The sequence below is a fragment of the Parasteatoda tepidariorum genome, chromosome 9 (genome assembly GCF_043381705.1).
Source record: "Parasteatoda tepidariorum isolate YZ-2023 chromosome 9, CAS_Ptep_4.0, whole genome shotgun sequence".
Classification (NCBI taxonomy): domain Eukaryota; kingdom Metazoa; phylum Arthropoda; class Arachnida; order Araneae; family Theridiidae; genus Parasteatoda; species Parasteatoda tepidariorum.
Window position 1 is genome coordinate 783,683 of NC_092212.1, and position 21,883 is coordinate 805,565.

General features: G+C 33.1%; 1 protein-coding gene across 3 annotated transcripts in view; it reads left to right on the forward strand.

Moving 5' to 3' along the window:
* The window catches only part of LOC107444664 (transcription factor vestigial), a 69,676-nt gene extending 48,187 nt beyond the window's left edge, over window positions 1-21,489 (forward strand). Inside the window, exons 3-5 of one of the 3 annotated variants that reach the window (XM_016058875.3) lie at window positions 8,596-9,087; window positions 11,473-11,538; window positions 20,803-21,489. In XM_016058875.3, the coding sequence (XP_015914361.2) occupies window positions 8,596-9,087; window positions 11,473-11,531 (551 nt within the window). In that variant the 3' untranslated portion in view covers window positions 11,532-11,538; window positions 20,803-21,489. Of the gene's footprint in view, window positions 1-8,595; window positions 9,279-9,404; window positions 10,121-11,472; window positions 11,539-20,802 lie in introns of those variants that run through there. The other 2 variants (XR_011637666.1, XM_016058876.3) reach the window with 2 other exon arrangements.
* The last annotated feature ends 394 nt before the right edge of the window (window positions 21,490-21,883 follow it).

A 21,883-nucleotide genomic window follows, 5' to 3' on the forward strand; every position in this document is an offset into this window, starting at 1 on the left:
AATTAGACAGCAAAGTGCTTTTTATTTACACAAAACTGTTGCTTTCTCCATATTGACGTTCTGCTGCTCCATATTCAGAATAAACATAGAATGAGCTGTCTAAAAACAGGCTGAACTTGACCACGAGTAACTGTTTCAAACTCACATCAGTTATGAAAATAGCAAATTATTCACATACACACACACACACACACAAAAAAAAAAAAAAAAAAAAAAAAAAAAAAAAAAAAAAAAAAAAACATAATTTCATGCGACTACAGAGCCTTCGAATGACAGTCTTAAAATATTCGCATAAATTATTTTAGAAATAGAAAAATAAGTTTAAAATGCTAATTTTAATCTATTTTCTGTGAAAATACTTGCGAGGTTTTGTACGTTACCTTTTTAGACAAGCACGAAAATACTGTTTAAAAAATCTTTCCTGAAAATAAAATTTATTAGTGTGACATTCGAAATCAGCGTTGTGCAAATAAGTTAATTCACTTCACGTTACTATAAATTCACTCAATTTTTATTACTTATTGAATTAAAACATATTTGTAGTCAGAGTTAATTATACTTATTCAGGCAAAAGTAATTGCTATTTTTAAACTTAATTCCTAATAATTAAAGTGAGTGATTTTAAACTTATACTATAACCAATTTTATTTAAATGCAGAAGAACAGTATTAACATATTTTAGCATTAAATTATTTTGTTTTTCCACGTAAATATATTAATGAAAGACTCTCCCCTGTTTTCGGAGTTTTTCTGTTTTCAAACAAGCACGGTTTTTATAAAAATTTTTGTCCAATAATATACGACACAAGGGAACGCAATTTCCCTATTCTCCGCACTTTTCCCCTCTCTGTTAACATGGTATCCGCAAATTTCACTTTTTCCCACACCAGTACATTCTCACTTCTTCCTGAAATCCACTGCCGTGAGGGGAAAACACGATTTTCCGCAACCATAGTAACAGAGAGGGGGAAAGTGTGCAAATTGTGTAACTTTGAAAGGCCAGTTTTACTTATAAAAATTCAAGTTTAATACTTATGATTTTAATTTTTTGCATTCTAAGGAAGACTTAGAATTTAATTCTAATTGTTTCTTTGATTTTTTTTCTCTATCCGAATTCAAGTTATTACTTACTGGGGAAAATACAACTCAGTTTTCATAATTCTATAAAAAAGACATAATCGAGACATTTCATTTATGTATGATTTCATATTGAGAATTTCGTATTTTTCTCTCGTAAATCTAGTTTTGTTTTACAGTTAGCATCACCCAATTATCGTCACTCTTTTTTTTAATTTTACAAATGTTAGGTGACTTTTCACTTCCATTTCATACTGCTTTATGTAACTTGTTGTAAAACAATTTGAAGCTTCGAGAGGTTAGAGACAGGTAAAAATTCTATAACTATATTGATAATGCATAGGAGGTTGAGATTAAAATTTGACTTAAAATAGACCGTATAGCATATTGACTTGTTTGTGACATAGATTCGATGTGTGACTTTTTCAAAGGGAACTCACAAGGCATATTTTTCTAATTTTAATCTAGTTTACAAAATCAATGTCTCATTGAGATTATTATTCTGATTTGAATTATTAATCAATATCATTAAAGCAGTATATTTATATGTATGTTTGTGTGTATGTGCATCATACAAATCCTCTATTCTGAACCAATTTGCACCAAATTTGGAGAACTAATGCTCGATAACGCATCACTGTCTGTGGTCAGTAAGCGGGTGAGTGACCACTTTGATAAGCCTGCGTAGAGAACGAAGGTGCGCGGTATCGGTCCACGTTAAACTGTTCAACAGTAAAAAGTTTGACTTCGCGCGCAGGTCATCTGGATACCAAAGTAGGGAAGCCATCCCCTCTACAGAGGATCAAAATTGCCATGGCATGTCTTCGGATCATCCTCAGGGATGTTTCCCAGACCGACGCCAATAGCCCATTGTGCTGCTCTTGTGTGACGTAGATAAAGTATCTACCATAAGATTTAATAAATATTTTACAATATGAGCGATTGGGTAGCTTACAATACTTATTATTTAAAAGTTAGTTTTATCGCATTTTCATGAATTATTTGTCTCTGGTTTCCTTATTTAAAGTAATCATATCACAAGTAAAATTAACGTTAATAGTTTGTGACGCATAGTTAATCCGTCAATGTTTGTGACTCATTATCCATGCGTCAGTGAAGCCAATATCAGTAGTATTACATACACATTTAATTAAGCACTTATGTCATTAGTAATGGGGTTTCGCAATTTTTTTCGTCTTCCTACCAAACATCAATATTATTTTGAAAATTATAATAGAAATATCAGTTTCATTACTTTTACGCTTTGTTGTAGGCAAAATTCATGGAAAAAATGTACTTATTCGTTTATTATAACCGTTAGAAATTGCCGTACTCTTATTGTCGCTAATGATATTACGTTTAGGTAATTTTGATAATAGGTACAAATTGAAATAAAGACATTAAGTTTTGTACAAAGAAGATAAATTAATGAAATAGGTACATATTTGTATGGGGGGAAATCATATAATTATTAATACCAATCTTGCTTTATTAATTTTGGTAATAAGCACTATTAATATTATGTTAATTGATGCTTTTAATAGATAATAAATGTGTTAATTTGGCTTTTTTACGGCCGACAGCAAGGATTATAAGTTCCAGAGGAGATTAGGGTAAGGAGTCACATTCGAGCATTAGCATTATGTCAAATGATACTTAATATAGTTATTTTTATCCTGATGGAAAACATTACTAAAAATGAGTTTTGTTCAATCTTATAGACACCGAGAAGAGCAACAAATAATAATAAATATAAAAAAAACTGAAATTGTTTTAGCTTAACTATTATTTTATAAGCTTCGTTGACCAGCTGACCCAATTTTGGGTTTCCGACTACTAAGGTTTAAATCTGTAGCTTTGTAATTTTGAGCCCAATCCAGAAAACATGGCAACTCCTGGATCAAGTTTTGGGAGAAATTTGCCTTCGTGGAGAATTTTTTGATGGAACTATTTGCGTTACATGGAGAGGGAAATCACGAAAACCTTCCATGGTTAGCCTGACGGCAAGGGGACTCTAACCCATAATCCGTCTATCACTGAGGGTATTTTACGTTAATAATGTGGTCGGTGAACGCCGGATGCGGAATTCGTATCGACCATCCATGGTTGGGACTCGAACCCGTTTCACCTCTTTTGCAGGCGAACGCTCTATCTCTATCACTGCTCTATCTCAACTAATTGTGACGGTATATGTTTTTCAGTTTTGTGCGTTATTTCAGAAAGTTACCCAATGATTACTGATCATTTACTTCTATTTTACCACGTATGAAGAATGGATACTCTGCTAGTATTATAATAGTGTTGACGAATGAATTTACTTTTGTGGTTTGTAAATTATCCTATTTACAAGTAATGTCATTTAAATTTACTGTTCTGAATTAAGATTGTAGCATTCACATTAAAAAAGGAGAGAGAAAAAAATTGCGTTGGCTTTGAAAGATATTTTTTGAAAGGCAAGCCATGGTAAATAAGTTTAATAGGTTGTTATTAAGTTGAAAATGAGTTTAGTGCATAGCTGGTAGAGACAAGCGTTTATAACAGTCATTTTTAAAATTTTAAATTTCGTATTCGTTAACACTTTTATTGTGTCCCCAATTCAGATTACTAGACCATTTCATTTACCGTGTATTCGATCCCTGACAGCCGAAGTCTCCCCATGACTGGTGAGCGTTAAATCTATCTGGTCACAAAGTCCTCCATGTTTCCATAGCACATCATACCTCTGGAGGTACTGAATTGGAGATGGATCGTTCTCCGGTTCAGGTCAACATTACGATCTGTAAATGAATGAAAGGATGTATGAATGGATTCTCCCGGTAAACGGGCTGTGACATGTGTGTGGCTGAAGTCTTATTCTTAGCCATAGATTTACGCCGCAGGAAAACAAAAAACGTGCCCTCTGCCTTAAATTCACTTGGTTTCAGAAAACATTCTTGCTGGTTGCAAGTTACATTAGAAACAACAACAACAGTTGCCGAGTCATGTTAATTGGATAGACACTACAAAAGAATGACCAAAATGGCTGTCTACAACTTACGCAAATATTGTGTACATATACTATTTACGATAAAATAAAACGTATTGAATCAGCTTTGAAAGAGTAAAACAATTCGTTTCTCTATTTCTACTTGCCATGATTTACTGCAATATCATCTCATTATAGTATAACCCCTCCACCCACTTGCCATCTCTTGTCAATCACGGTTACCGTTAAGCATTTCTCACACTTCTCATCTCTCCATCTTAACAATAATTTCAAATAGGATACTTCCCTTCCTTAGAGAAGCATCCATTTTTTTCTTCTTCTTTGAGCATCGTCTGGTGCATCCCTCATTACCTACCACCGCCCTTCTTTCATTCGATAATGAGAAGGAAGGGATCGTTTTCTTCTGCAGCCACGTGATACCTCGTTGCAAAGATCTTCTTCCTCCTTATCTTCTTTGGATGAGAATGGTGCTCTTCTTTATCATCCCCTTCAACGAGACGAATCACTTTGCAGTTACTAAGCACTTTCTTCCTACCATTCCTTCCTGTTTTTTTGTTCCTTCAAAAATGAGTTAAAAATTTAAATAACCTCTACACTCATATGCTTTTCAATAACACATTGAAAGCATTTTTATTCTGTAAAATAATTTAAACTTCATCAATAAAATATAATATGAACATTGCCTAATCACGTCAAAGCACTTTCTATCTTTTTTTCAGAGCTCTATCTTTTTAAAGCGAGGGTTTTAGGGCCAAATATTTGTGATATCAGTCACATGACGTATGGAATACCTGAACTGGGGCGTTTCTTTCCATATTTCATTAATGACATGACTTTAATCCACGGCAAAGTTCAGATTTCAGCGCCACACACGATTAACTGAACTTTCAGGAACGAAATCTCCAGCTTTCCAACAATAACATGAACGAAATTTTTGTTGTTTTGAAATTGTTTCAAGTAGCTATCAGTCAAGTGCTACAGCTATTAGTTAAGGAAACAATCAGTAACTATCAGATTTATTAAAGGTAACAATAGGGTAATGTTAAATTAAACTGAGAGATGAACAAGTGACTGATACAGACTTAAAATTAGCCTTTAAATGTATGCGACTGACAGCTATCATTTACTGTCAGGTCCATGATAACATCAAATGAAAATAATCTTACTAACATTATTAGTTCGCCTCCAATGCTATGATCTTGAAAGGAAACAATAGGCTGCAAGGAAACAATAGGCTGCTGTTATAACACGCAGTCGAAATTTACGGTTCAATATATATTCGTAGTAAATCATGAAATTGACGATCTATAGAAATTGGTAACTGAAAGTGATAATCAATCATGTCCATGAAAATTACCGTATTATAAAGATTGATTTAACATAATTAATTTGCTTTGAACGGAGCCGTGGCTCCGGGATAGAGCGTTCTACTTGCAATGTGGCGAACTGGGTTCGAATCCCAGCGATGGGTGGTTGATACGAATTCCACACCCGGTTCGGACAGACCATAGTGTGACGTAAAATATTCTCTGTTTTAGATGGATCATGGGTTAGAGTTTCCTTACCTTCAAGCTAACCATTGGAGGTTGTCTTTGTTTTCTTCTCCATGTAACGCATATGCAGGTTAGTTCCATTAAAAAAAAAGTGTGCTCCATTCCACGAATGTAAAATTTCTCCCAATACTTGATCCAGGAGATTGCTTGTCTTCTGGATTGGGTTCAAAATTACGAGGCTACGGAGTTGTACACTGGCAGTCGTAAACCCAAAATTAAGTCTGGTGTTCAACGACGGTTATAAAATAAACTAAATTTTGGTTTTGACATGCTATTTTTTGAATGCTACTTTTTGCATGGAAGCTATGGAATGTAATCGCAACCCGTTATTGTTTTCGACGCAATATTGCGAGATATGGTTGCGTGCACCCTAACATTGCGTTCCGAATTAGTCTTTCCATTTCTTCTTGTTATTGATTAATCATTTTGTTTTCTACGCATTGCCTACAAGGAAAGATAAAAAAAAAAAAAGGAAAGCATTAAAAGGGGCTAAACATGAGCGTGACATTAAAAATTATCTTCCAATATGCATGCAATAAATAGACATGTACATATTTAATAAACTATCTTTTACTTGTTACAGTCGTTCTATTTGAGTCATTTAATATCTATTTCAACCACAGTGAAAGTAATCATTATTAGCAGACCTTCATTGAAATCCCTTTCGATGCGTGATTTATTTCTTTAGCATTTCTGTTGTCTGTTTTTCTTTTTTAAATTGCTTTTTAACTTACATGAAATATTAACTATGATGAACATAATTAACTATCTTTCAGCATTAGTATGGCTAATATGTCATGTCATGCCATTGACAAAAAAAAACTGTTATTTGCATAAAACAGCTACTTAAAGAAGTATATGGAAGGAAACCATTAGAGTACAGTTAACAAACCTCAGCGGACACTCTATCAACTCGTTTGATGTCACTCGACGAATGTCTTCAAGTTCGTCAATCCGTGAGATTCGAATACCATTCGTGTTTCTTCGATATTCGAGAATGCCGCGGTTTGGATTCTCTCCAACCCTCGTGGGTCTCATTTGAAATTTAAAAGGAGAGACGCGAGCATTCCAGAACCTCTCTCTCTCTCTCAACTTGTCTCAGAAAGAATCGAGTGATAAATAACTTCCATTCGTTTTCGAATGTTCCTGTGCTCTTGCGGACGTTCTGTCATTCGTGTCTCTCACTCCTGGCATTCTCGAATGCGAGAGAGGACGCGATGTTGCATAGCTGTCTTCGGCATTTTAATTGGAGAGACGTTCCACTTGCTTTTATTCTCTCTCACAAAGACGTGTCTTTCATAGATAATGACGATGTGAGGCAGTCTTATCGAAGTTAAATTTAATTGCCTCTCTTTTGTTGCGGAGATCTTATCACCGAAAGACACCCACAATTCTCGAAGTTTAGAAAAAGTGCAAACATTGTATAATAAGCTCCTCAGAATTATTCATTCCCCTCATTTAATTGCAATGATCGAGTAGCGTTTCATTTCGAACTAAGATGAGAGCACAATGTATTATTCAAATGGCGAAATATACAGAACCTTCTTTTAGTACTAAATGTCGACTCTGGGTGATGGAACGATTTTAGTTCGATATTTTCAGCGCATAAGATAGGCAACTTGAATTCTTTTTAAACTGATTGTTTCATCATTATAACTGATAAATGCACGCAATTAATTTTAATATTGCCAACATTGAGACTTAAAATATTTTAATGAAATCTTTGACAGTATTTGAGTCCTCCAAATGGTTGAAATCAAGGCCTGAAGAATTCTCATTAGATTTTTGTCATAGATTTTTGATGATACCGATTATTTCGACTTAAGTTAATTCGACATCAGGACAATTACTTGGAATAAATGCACAATTCGGATGATTCATCATCGGTCTGATTCGTTGCGATTTCCAAGCAGATTTCTATTACCAAAATCTGCACAACACTTCTCTCTCTATATATATATATATCTAGACACACATATTTTAACAATGGCGCTACGTATAAACAGAACACATTTAATAACTTTTGATTTAAAGATTATCACAATAGTTCAATATTCTCTCAAAATATGAGGTTTTCTGAAATATAGGAATTATATTCCTACTAGTTTAGTTAGGAGAGTGCTGTTTCACTTCTTTATTTTACAACATTTTTTAAGCCATTTAAGCGTATTAGTCAACTTTTATCCTCAATTATTACATTTGTTTATTCTAAGGTTTGATATTAATTCAAATTTTTCTATATTTTAATTATAATTTGCGAAAAATGGCTCAGATTAACCTTGTAATTATTTGTGCTACATAAGAAGTAATGATATGAACTTCAAAACTAATTTTTGAACATAGTTTTTGAGGCTGGAATCAGCAAATTGAAAATCCTAAAATAAATAATAAAAATAAAATATAAAAAATTAAGAGTTGGTTTCTTAAATCAGAAAGGTGTAGGAATTATAAATTATTTCGATACCTAAACACTTTAGTATTATTTAAATAAAACTTCAAAGGATTAATGAAATATTTGAATAGATAAATATAGGTTGATACATAAATTACTTTAATTAATATTGTTAATGCATAAATTATTATTTGAATGGATACGTACGCATAATTTATTTCAGTTGATACGCAAGGTTAATACATAAGCCATTTGAGTTGATTTTTGTGATTAATACATAAACTATCTGAAAAATATGTATGGCGAATACATAAAATATTTGAGTTGATGCGTATGGTGAATACATAAATTATTTGACTTGATACGTATTTTGAATACATAAATTATTTAAGTTGATGCGTGTGATTAATATCTAAATTATTTGGGTTGAAACGTATGGTGAATACATAAACTACTTAAGTTGATACGTGTGGTTAATATCTAAATTATTTGAGCTGAAACGTATGGGGAATAGATAAATTAGAATTGATATGTGTAGTTAATACATAAACTGTTCGGATCGATACATAATTTTTTTCTTCTTTCAGATGGTCCACCCATGTCCCACAGAAACTTTCCTCCTTCCTTTTGGAACAGCAATTACCAGCCGATGACCACTTCCAACATAGGGGCCATGACACCAGCTGGACTGGGCGGCCTTCCACCAGATCTCACTTATGGTGGTGACCCTTATCATCATCATCCCGGTACTCTACACGCGACCCTCCACCATCAAAATGACCCGTGGCACTATACGCTGACAGGACAACCCGGACATTTTGGTCACCACAGGTCACACGAACTCACTTCCTATCACCCCAGTATGTCAACCGTAGCCGGGGCTTCTAGGTTCACGCCCCAGTACGGATCTCTCCTTTTGCAGCCCTCAGTTCGATCTGCTGCCCGATTAGGACCCGCAGCGGCTGCGGCCTGCGCTAGTTTGGAGAAGTCGGCGGCAGAAAGCTGGGGCACTTCCAGGTATCATGATCCGATTGGGCACATGGATTCCAACTATGGCGCCGCCTACGGACCCATGACTGGTAAGTTCATCAACATGTTGTTAGTTATGGACGCTAATTATTAATAAACCTGTTAGTTTAGGGAGTGAACCAGGTTAATTGACAGTGTGTAATCAACGTGTTAGTTTTGTGAAGGAAATTTTTTAGGAACACACTAATAGCATGAGTAAACTTTTTAGATTGATAGTGTTAATGAACATATAGTTAACACGGTAATTTCGTGAGTTCGTTAACAGCGTGAGTGAGCATCTTATCAACATCTTAATTTTGTGAGTGAAAATTGTTAGTCATGTGAAATTTGTATCATGTATTTTTTTTTAAACACGTTAGCTAATAAGGTAATTTCGTGAGTTCATTATCAGTGTGAGTGAGCATCTTATCAGCATGTTAATTTTGTGAGTGAAAATTGTTAGTCACCTGAGCATTTTCTTTTTTTTTAAACAAGTTAGTTGCATGAGTGAACCTCGAGTAAATCTTGCGTAAGTGAATTTTTGAAAAATGTATTAGTTAAGGGCGTGTAACTTTTAAATATGTTGAATTATCTTGAATCGCACTCATGATTATAGTTAGTGAGAAAATTTTATAAATTGATAAAACAATAGAGAAAATCCTCATTTTTTGCTTTACTCATTTCAGTTCAAAAAATATACCTCAGAAATGCAATGTACCTACTTTGCAAGGTACGGAGTAAACTTAAATGTGCTACTATCTTAAAGCAGCATTTTGAAAATGCAATATAATGGTTGTTTTCATTGCAACACCGTTTTAAAAATGACCCATTTGTTTTCCTAAACATATTGAAACAATTTTTTGGTAGGTTCTAAATATATTTTTTATGAAAAATCTACTAGACTAAGATCTTTCCAATTCGTCTATTTTCAATTTCAGAAAAAGATTTTGAAGTATGTTATTTTTACATGAGGTTGGTGTTGCATATGCTCTTAGAATATCAAGAAGGCAAAATAGACAAAAAGTAATTAAAATTGTTTTCAGTAAATAAATTAAAAAACACTATTTTACTTAAAACACATTACATTACATTAAAAAACAAAAATATTTTACATTAAAACATTAAAAAACACTATTTAGCACTATTTTACTTAAAACAACCTAACAAAATAAATAATTACAGATATTTACCAATTTAAATAGGCAAAGAATCGCGTTTTTGTACCACGTGAAAGAAAGAAATATATAAATAAACTATTTTTCAATTCTTTTGCAAAATTTGATTTTCACAATACGCAAAAATTTCTCAACATATTTAAGATTAGAATCAAAATTCTAAAATTAAGTAAAATATAGATTGCAAAAATTAAACACAAATATGAACACTATTTAAAATATTCCGGAGGTGTTCAAAAGTATCATTTTATAATCTAAAAAAATCAAATTTTATTTGTCATTCAGAATTCGGGAATAATTCCTAAAATAGTTATTTTTCTATGAATTAAACTTTGTTTTCGGATTCTTATGTCATATATGTAAACATGTAATGATGCTTGCCATGAAACTCCACAATTTACTCTAAAGTCCCCTTTACATACACATTAAGAATATATACTACGTATTTGGCGCACTTCATGCTTTGTCAATACCAGTTAAACCTGAGACCCGGAGTCCAACATATTGAACATATTTTGTTCTATTTTATCTGTTAAAAAAATTATACCTTATGATTTCTGTTGACATAACTTCACAAAGCCCATTGATTGTGTAAAAAAGCAAATAGATCTCGTACGTGGGAAATACAATGAAGTATTCTAAGAAAGGTAAGAAATTCTGTTCAAGAAATATTTTTCATAGCATATAAATATCCTATTATTTAGAGTCTAATTGGCTTTTGCTTCACGACGAACATGATGAAATGCAATATCCTACATAAATCCTATAGTATGCAAAAAAAATGATAAAATTAAAAGTTATCCTTTTTTAATCCATCTATTAAAAATATCAAAAAAAATTAATTAAGTTTGTTTAATTATTTAAGAAAACGTGAAGTATTTTATTGCAGTTATGATATTACTTACTTCTAAATTAGCATTTTCTGAAAATTATTTAAGCCGTGGGTCTCAGGATCTAAAATAATCAGACGAAATTTCTTCAAATATTTAGATTAGAATAAACTGTTTCGAAAGGCAGATTAAAATAAACAAATTTTATTTGAAATTGAAATCAATGCATTAAAATAAACAGATTAGGAGTTTATTCATCCAAATCAGAGTCAATATAATATACTAAAAAGAAGGGGAAAAAAAGAATATTTTAATGATTCGATTCATCCCTCAAATTGAGTACATATTAGTTTTAAAACTTTTTATCGTATCATATCCGAGTGATTAGAATTTTTTAAAAAAATATTTTTTTTATTTTTTTTTATTTCTCTTTCTCTCTCTCACCCAACAGAGGCTGGTTTTACGAGTGTTTACAACGTGTTACACAGCATGCAGATGTCATACAGGTGACAACACAGTACGTGACACCTTTTTTTATAATTTGTTTTCTGGTGGTGGTGGCCTTTTTTTTTCTTCTTCTTTTCTTTTACTTTATTATTTTACCAGCTTTTATGTTATTCATGACTTTAAATCATCGCTTTTTATATTTCAATAAATTACTTGTTCATGAAACAATATAAAAAGAAAATAAGTAGACATTCGTAAAAATGGAATTTGTGCAGATACACTTTAAGCATTTATTTTTAAAACCTTAAACTCGAATTATTTAATTTTTAATGGGGGGATAGATCTGTCTACCAGCATACAATTTATGTTAAAATGGCTTGAATTCTTGATAGCTTTCTGAAGATTTAATTGCAGAATGTATCTTCAAGATGTTTTTTTTTCTTCTGTGTCCTTTAATTTTCTTGAATGTTTTAACTAAAAGTTATTTTGAAATAAGAAAATGTTCAATTTGACAATAAAACTGTTAGTTCCAAAATGATTTTACTAAGCGGGGGAAGAAAATTTTTTTTTTGGAACAGGGCCGCAAGGAAAAAAAAACCTTGCAACTTATTCAGTTTTTACATTAATTGTTTAGTTAACATTAATTGTTTATTAGAGTAACAAGGAAATTAGCTTGTTTTAAAAATCAAGAGAGAAATAATAACGAATTACTTGTAATATTTACAATTTATATTATTTTGAATTAAAACAAATTACATTTGAGGCATTTTTTTCCTCTTTAAAAAAATGAAACTATAGCAGTCTTTGACTTTTCTCTGAAGGAAACTCAATTTCATATTATTTAATAAATTAATTCATAATTATTTAAACAAGAAAAGTTATTGAAAATTTAGAATCTCTTGCAGTTTGAAAAATACGAAACTCAATCTTACCTCATGTTCGAATTCAAATATAAGCATTCTTTTTCTTTCATTATACGAGAAAGAACCAATAGCATTATTTTCTTTTTATTAAAAAAAATACCCGTTCTTTGCACGGGGTGAAAAAAAAATGAACAACGCTTCAGAACCATGCACAAAACTGTAAGACAAATACAGACGAAATAATAAAATAAAATAATTCTAATATTTTTATTATTATTAATTGCCCTTCTCGGTAGTTTTGCGTTATTAGAAAAAGCAAAAACACTTCTTAGTCGTTCATCCCATCAAGATAAAGCTTAACTGCATTCGGTTGCATCTGCACAACACTGTTCCTCTTGCAACTCATGATATTTCAAATTTGCTGCAATCAAGCTATTTCTTCGTGTTCTCGAAGGACCGTAAAAGCCTATTTCTTCAGTAATGTACAGTGTAGCTGTAGTCGTCACCGAATTTATTCTTTAAGTACTTTGTACCTATATAGGAGTATATTTGGCACACATTAAAACTGCACCAATTATGGGAGTAGTGCCTGCTACCAAAATTAAGCATTATTGGGGTCAATAACAGCATGGCTACTTTTTACTGTTCTCCATAACTATTAATTACATTTTCTCCATTTACTTTGTATTTCAGTACTTAAGTTTCAATAAGCAACGACAACGAAAATTTAATTAAGGCATCATTGAATTCAACAATTGTCGATTTTTTAAGCCTCTTTAACGTATTTAGTGCCGCTTCTCCATTCATTTTACCTTTTAGTAAATAGCTTACTACCTTGCTTGACAATTGCTAAGGAACAGTTAGTATTTCCGGTATAATTCATAATAGACATTATTTTAAGTAATGAAACAACTTAAGTAATGAAATGTGCAAACTTAGTGGAGGCAATGTGCATTTATTAATATGCAAAATGGTACAAATATTTTTCCATCTAAAAATAAGAAAATTAAATATAATATTCTCCTTATATAATTTTCAAATAGCTACGAAAAATGGTTCTTATTGTTAGAATGAAACAGGAATGAGTATCTCACAAAGATGTAATTATTACCTCAGACAATAATGAACGTTTTGCATGTTATTTATGCTCTCCACTAAACGGTGCCCTTTGGGGGTCTCACTCCTCTTTCAAGGTGATCCAAGTCAGGTTTCTTTTTTTATTTATTTATATCCGTTGATGAACAGTCGACCCAATTTTAAGTTTGCGGCTACTAATGTTCGACTCCGAAGCCTTGTAATTTTGAACTAATCCAGAAGGCAAGACAACTCCTGGATCAGTACCCCCAGAGATATTGATTTGTTATAGGAACAAGGAGGACTTTGCAACTCGACCGATTTAACGTGCATCAGTCACCATTTACTACACGGGGAGTCTTCGGCCGGCGGGGATCGAACCCCCGAACTCTTGGACATGAGCCCAGTGCCCTACCCACAGGCTATCCTGGCCTGCAAGGCAGGTTTGGTATGATTCAGGTCCAGAGAGTACGCAGACCATTGCACAATACTTTTACTTTCCAGTGTGTCCTATACCTCAGCGCTCTTGTGTGGCCGTCGTTTATGAACATAAATTCTGAACCTGCCACACCCCTAAATGGACGAACATGGTTCGGAACAATCTCTCTGCAATACCGCTGAGATGTAGTGCTATCTCTCTCAAAGATTTGAAACGGTGTTCTGCCATTGTGCATGATGCCTGAACACACGCATGAATCACACCGATCACGTTCATGAACTTACTGTTGCGCATAACGTGTTCCCCATCTCTCTCCACACTAGCTGGTGACCAGAATAACTTGTCACATTGAATATCCCTCTGGATCACTGTTGGTGAACCAGATCCCAACCAATGTGTTTTTTACACCAACGTAATCCTTCTCGACGATAGCGTGATTGGAGCGAAAAGCATCGAACAGGCTTCCGTGTATGCAAATTTGTTTTAATCTCCGTAAGTTTGTTTTGACAGAAACCTTTGTACCGGTAGTGGTTGCAAGGTGACATATTTCTGTTCCTTTTTGCCACTAGGGATACATATCGATCTTCTTAAGGTGTGGCCACGACCACCGGCATGCTTTTGCATAACGTTTTGCATGGAGAGGACATTTTTGGACTCTCCCATTGCTGTGGCCACAGTGGTGACACTTTAACCTTCTTCCAGGAGTGAAACTGCTCGTCCGCTATCGTCAAATGATGTCTTGCTGATATTATGCACTTAATTAATGCAACACCTCTTTGAATTTCACAGAAATAAGTTCAACAATCTAAGATGCTACATTGTTAAACCTTATCATGAGTTTTTTTATTGAATGAATAGATAGTATACACTGCTTTTTATACGTAAGACTGGTCTTGCTCTACATCGCCCTCTGTGTTTGACTTTACAGTTACTGGTGGGCTGTAGGGAATGCTACTCTACATAAATCAGTTGTTCCTCAGTAATTGTCAAGCAGTGTATTTCACTTCAATTAGTAACTATTAAAAAATAAATTAACTAAAATTATTTTAGTACATAGCTTATTTTACTTCAATTAATAACCATTACCAAAATTAATTACCATTGGCATCAATAATATTATTGGCAGTTTTTACATTTATCCTCAACAAATTAGAACCATTTTTCCATTAATTCTGATTTTCAGAGCAAAATTTTTTTTTCCAATTCAGTTACTGTAGATTTTAAATTATTTACTTTTAAAACACGTTTCAAAAGCATAAATATCAACAAAATAAAGACGTATTTTCAGGTAACCTTAAAAATACTAATTTGGTCTCGTAGTCTGTCTACGGCACAGCAATTACGTTGATTATTCAGATAACCTGTCATAAAGACGAATAAAAAATAATTAAGTATTATGGAGCACACTTTTTTGATTAGCGCTATATGCTAGCAAACATATTATTTACTTTAAAGCAATGTGGGTTCCACAAAACCAAGAATACCATTGCGGAAATACTATTTTTCAACTACCTTTGAATCAAAAATATAATTAAAAAATGGAAAATCGGGTTTCGTAATTTGTTTGCAAATGTACTCATTTAGCTACATATTGAATGTAGTTGTTGCTATTGTTGTCGTTGAAGATTAAGGCAGAGGGGGTGTGATTGATGTTGTTTTCCAATGGTGCCATCTTTGTCCAAGAATTCGAGTTCTGCCACAAGCATACGTCACACCCCTTTATATCGTTGACCCATTCATCCATCCACAGATCGTAACTATGACCTGAACCAGAGAACTATCAATCTCCAAATTAGTATCCCCAGAGATATTGATTTGTTATAGAGGACTTTGTGGTACGACAGATTTAACGTGCACCAGTCACCATTTACTACACGAGGAGTTTTCATCCGGCTCCCGTTCTCACGAACGGGAGTTCATAACCCTACCAACAAGGCTATCCCAATCTTTGAATCAAAAATATAATTAAAAAATTAAAAATCGGGTTTTGTAATTTGTTTAGAAATGTACTCATTTAGCTTCAAAGCAAATGTAGTATTTTTAGAGTTTACTAAGTACCCACTTATCGGCATACAGACACACAGGCACAAATTATTTTATTACATGCATAAATTTCTCAAACTTATCAGCATTCATTCATCCACATTACAACTTCAGAATATATTCAAAAGTTGACATTAAAAATAATCCAAAATCCTTTTTGCTAGACATCTCATCTCTCTCTCATACACACACACCGAACGAATATACTTTTTTTGTGTCACGTTTCATTGTTTTTTCCATCACTTCATTTTCTAATTCTCTCGATTCCACGTCACTCAGTGTTTCAGATTGAGGACACATTCTTCCAATAATTAAGAATTCGCTTCTCTCTCATCCGATGCACAGTAATTGGCAGATGTTGAACTGTAATTATCCTTATGACACGACTGAAAACATACAAACATTTTGATCATCCTCTCTCGTGAACAAACGATTATCGATATTCCACATACGGTAAAATCGGTGCTTTTGGAAGCGAAAATAATTTACGACTGGATGGAAGAAAAATGCACGAGAGTGTAAGAATTTAAAGTGTAAATGAACGCTTTATATAGAGTTGAAATAACGTCCTCCATCCCATTTTTTTATTGGGTTATTCAACACCAAATTCGGCGAGAGATTACACTAGAGATGGATGATATAAGGCTTCTAGAAATGTTTAACTTGCATCATTTGCTCATCGTAACTAAACGTTGTTTTAAATATCTTTCCAAACAATAATTGATGTGACGTAACATGAGGAGCAATCGAACAGCACAAAAGTAGCAAGAACATACGCTAGAATCACGAGTCAGCCACAGGATATTAAAACATCCAAAAGTCGGTGAAAGATCCGGGGAGTCCATGCCCACAAAAATACGGAATTGAGCAGAATGCCTAAGTTGAAATATTATAATTTCATCCTTTTTAACACAAACCTATGTCTTGCTTTTACTGTCGTTAAATTAGATTTGTTTGTTTTTTCTTCTTTTTTTTTTGTTTAGTAGTTTGTTTGTTTTTTCTTCTTTTTCTTGTTTAGTAGTTTGTTTGTTTTTTCTTCTTTTTTTTGTTTAGTAGTTTGTTTGTTTTTCACATTGACCTTACATTGCTCCATTTATAGTTTATATCTCTTGTGGCATATGTTTTACTCCCATTTATATTTTACTTTATAATCGTCGTTGAACAGCTGATCCAATTTTTCGGGTTTACGCCTACCAAAGTTCAACTTCGTAGTCTTCTCATTTTGAAACCAATCTAGAAGACAAGGAAACTCCTGGATCCAGTATTGGGAGAAATTTGCCTTCGTGGAGGACTTCTTCATGAAACTAAACCCGCATTTGCGGTACATGGAGAGGAGGACCACGACAGCCTCCCACGGTTAGCCTGACGACAAATGGACTACCCATGATCCATCTTCCACTGAGGATATTTTACGTCAGCACTGTAGTCTGTGCAAGTTAGATGCGGAATTCATGTCGACCAGCTATTTCTGGGATTCGAACCCNTCAAATATAAACTTATTTTATTTCAAATTATTTATTCGAAATACGTCACAATTATTATGTGTGGTTATGATGCATAGGGTGTTTCTAAATAACCACTCATAATATATATTAATTAGATTACGAATGAGTTTCAGATTAATTGTAATTTCTATATGTGGTAATGATATATAGGGTGTTCCCTAATCGCTACTCTAAATATACATTAATTAGATTGCAAATTAGTTCAATTATTTTCAACTTAAACTTGTTTAATGTGTGTAGTAACGATATGTAGGTGTTCCTTCAACGGTATATATATATATATATATATTATTTTATTATTTCCAAAAACATCTCAACACCTTCATCTCTTCCCCCTCTAAACTTAACTCTTCCCCAAACACAGCATTTCCTCTTTTGGATGTGATATCAGTCAACACCCCACCCCCCTACACTATTCGCTCTAATTCAATTTCTTCCCCCCTCCCCTTCCGCTCATCTTCTATTTTATGGGGAAGGAGAGAGAGAGACCACCGTCCGACGCTGCGATTGGAGGATGATAGGGGCGAGAAAATCTAACATTCCGCAATCCCCCCCCCACTCCCGTTATTGATCCCGCATTCCTAAATTCCATTCTTGATACCTTCCCTCCACTCCCACCCTATGCGTAATCCTGAAGCGCATCCTTTGCCCATAATGCGCAATTTATTCCCCTCCACCCTCCCACACGTTTCGTTTTCTGCTCGAATTCTTGCACACACCCCCTTTTGCTTCGATGCCACCACCACATTCTACGCCCTCCTCACTTAATATTCTTTTTTCATACGCTTTGTTATTTTTATTTTATTTATTCAATTCCGCGTATTGTTGTTGTTGAAGAGGTTTCTTATTTGAGAAGCACTGAGAATTGATATTGCGGTGATTCTCAACTTTCGCTTTTTATGAAAAAGGAAAATCTTTTACATTTTTTTGTTTATTTATTTTTTCACCTCTTTTTACTGCTGTTTGTTTAAGAGAGACACTCCCTATTTCATATAATTTTGCATTCAAAAACTTTTAGAAAAACTCGATGGATTTAATGCGACGAAATAATTCAAGAAAACTTTAGAGATGAATGATACTATAAAACACTTTCTCAACGGTAATATCCAATTTTTTAGCAAATGATACCGTAAAATGTTTTTTCACAGTATTCATCAAATTTTAGCTGTAAAATGCCAGTATTATTCAACTTTTAGAGAAAAACTTAATAAGCATAATGTTTTGTCTACCCTGAGACAAAATTCTTGATCGTCCCATCAAAACATTTTGATGGTTTATGTTGATTTCAGTGCGATTCATGATATTCGAACATCATTGGATGGTCACCATCATCCAACATTCTCCATTACGCGTTCGTGGTTTTTGATATGCCAACAAACTTCCATCGTTCCATGATTCTACTTTAATATTATGATGGTTAACCATCAAGAGAAGTTTGATTGTCGTGGAACAGCAATCCATGATAGTTCCAAATATACATTTCCATGATTGTTTAATGGGAATTCTTGTTGGTTCTCAGGAATATATCATCAAAACAAATTGTGTTTTTTTATATTGGACCATCATAAATCTGTCCAAATTCCTACATTGGGATGATGATTGATCATGATCATTCCAACATTTGATTTCTAAGATACTATGATGGAAATTCGTGATGACCCATGATAGTACAACAAAGCATTTCTATGATGGTTTAATAATAATTATTGTTGGTTCCTCAGCAATGAACCATCATAGCATTTTTTTTTATATGTTGGCCCATCAAAAATCAGTCCGAATGCCTACATAGGGGTGATGGTTACTTATGTTGGTTACCATCAAAGATATAATGGTTTATGATGAATTATTGATCAAGATTATGTTGGTCTATCAATGGAAAACCATCAAAAATTTTGACTTCATACAGTGCTACTCAACTTTTACAATAAATGACACTTCACAGGTTAGTTTCCACAGCACTTTTCATTTTTCACAGTATAAGATTCGGTTCTATAGAACTGCTTAACTTTTACAGTAAAGTATACGGTAGTATATTCTAGATTGATACCACTAAGCTATTTTTTAAAACGAATACTTTTTTACTGTTCGTACGCCTGGAAAATATTAAATGTTCATATAATTCCTGTGGAATTACGCAGGGCTATCTCCGAGAAACGAGATGGCGTCATTGTTGTCCAGAGATTAACCGTCGCTATTTCCTAATCGAAAAGCAAATATTTAAAATGATATATTCATACCAATGTTTAGAATCTTATTAAACTGATCCAAATTTCATTTCCTACACAATATAAAAGTCTTGCTTAACCGTCAGAACGAGTCCTTTCGTTGTGAAATCAAAACAGAAAATATGTACGTTTATATTTAAGAGCGATTGAAGAACGTCATGGATTTCTGCCGAATCACTATTGAGAAAAGAGAGAGGAATGAAAAACTTTAGAGCCAGTGATCATTTTTAATGCGTGATGAATCTTCGAGTTGTTTCCCTTTTTCGATTCATTTCTGTTTTAATAGCGCCTTCCTCAGTAGTGACTCGTTAGTTTTTGATGTCTTTTTTTTTCTCGCTTAATTTGTGCCTTTAAATGAGCATATTTTCTGACTGTTGCAAATCTATATTTTAGAAAGTAAGCATTATGGAGAGTATCTTGTATAACCAAGTCAAAATGTTTGACGGTCTTCCATTGATGGACCAACATAATCTTGATGGTAACCATCAATAATTGCATTATAAACCATTATATTTTTTGATGGTAACTAACATAAGTAACCATCACCTCAATATCGGACTGATTTATGATGTTCCAACATAAGAATTGCAACTTGTTTTAATTTTTTGTTCATTTTAAACCATCGGAAATTTCCATCATAGTTTCTCTTAGAAATCAAATGCTGAAACGATCATGAACAACCCTCATCCCAACGTAGGAATTCGTACTGATTAATAAATTGTTCTGACGGTACATTCCTGAGAACCAACAAGAATTCCCATTAAACCATCATGCAATTGTATAGTTTGAACCATCATAAACTGTCACGAATCATCATGGATCGCTGGTCCATGAGAGTCAAACTTCTCTTGATGATTAACCATCATAGCATTGAAGTAGCATTTTCCATCATGGAGCGATGAAAGTTTGAACGATGGAACACGTAATGAAAAATGTTGGATGATGGTGATCATCAAATGATATCGAACTATCATGAATCGCACTGAAACCAACATGAACCATCAAAATTTTTTCATGGGACCATCAAGAATTTTAATTAGTATAAAAGGATACTCTAAATTTTGTTGACTTTCAAATGTCTTTTCCGTACCAATTATGCAAATTTCTTACTTATTTATTTCCATCAAATGTAATTCTTTAGAATGGTACTATTATTCAAATTTGTACTCTTTTTATTTTTTCCAGGTTTGGAGGGTCAGCCCCAAGAAAGTAAGGAAATCTACTGGTTCTGATAAAGCCAAAATAAGTGATATTTTCTTCCCCTTTAGACAGTTTCAAGATGTGGCAGCGACCCAAGTCATGTGATTGCCCGGTTGTGAAAAGAAATCATCAGCACCTCAGGAGCCTTCTTCTGTTCTTAAATTCGATTTATTTCATTGCAACTGTTTATCAGCAGTGATGAGCAAACCTTTGTTCGGAATCTTAACTGGACACGACAGCATATGTACTTCTTTATTGTGTATATAAAAGAAAAGAAAAGTACATATTTTCATGAATAATTTATAGGTCCTTCCCACATCTGAGAATCGAACAGCGTATACTCACCCAATTAAAATTATTCAACATTAAAAAAAAATTATTTTGAAAATACTCCGATTTCCACGGTTCTATGCAAATATATAAGCATTTACATAGTTAACTTAACATAAAAGGTTAACATAAACATTTATATAGTCAACATAACAAGTTAACGTAAGCGTTTACATAGTTAAAAGCAAAACGTGTTACAAAGAAAAGGTTAAGCAAAAAGTGAGAAAGTTGAGGATAACGAAAGTTTACGATAAGTTAAGCAAAACGTGAACATAAGTGATTCCCTTGTGTGATTCAAAAATCAATATATCTGAAATAATTTTGACAAATCAAAAAAAGAAATTGAATCTCTAACTAGAATGAGTGCTAAAATTATTATTAAACATCATTAATTTTTCTAAACCATTTAATTCAAGATTGATTTTTAATAGAAATAGATCGTAGGAGAACTTTTAATTTTAAGACTTACATTATTGCAATGTAAGTCTTATACATTATTTTTTTTATTAAACGTTATATTTATTAAACATTATTTAAGACTCACATAATTTTTTTATAATAAAAATTAGACAGCCCAAAATGTAGGAAAAGGATTATAGGAAAAAGATATGATAAATAAAAGCACACTTGAAAAAAATTGAAATGTCTGAAAATTTTAAGGAATGTTAAACAATAAATCTAAATTTTTAGTCGGTGTGTTGCAAATCAATAAGAATATTCATATTTTCAATTCACT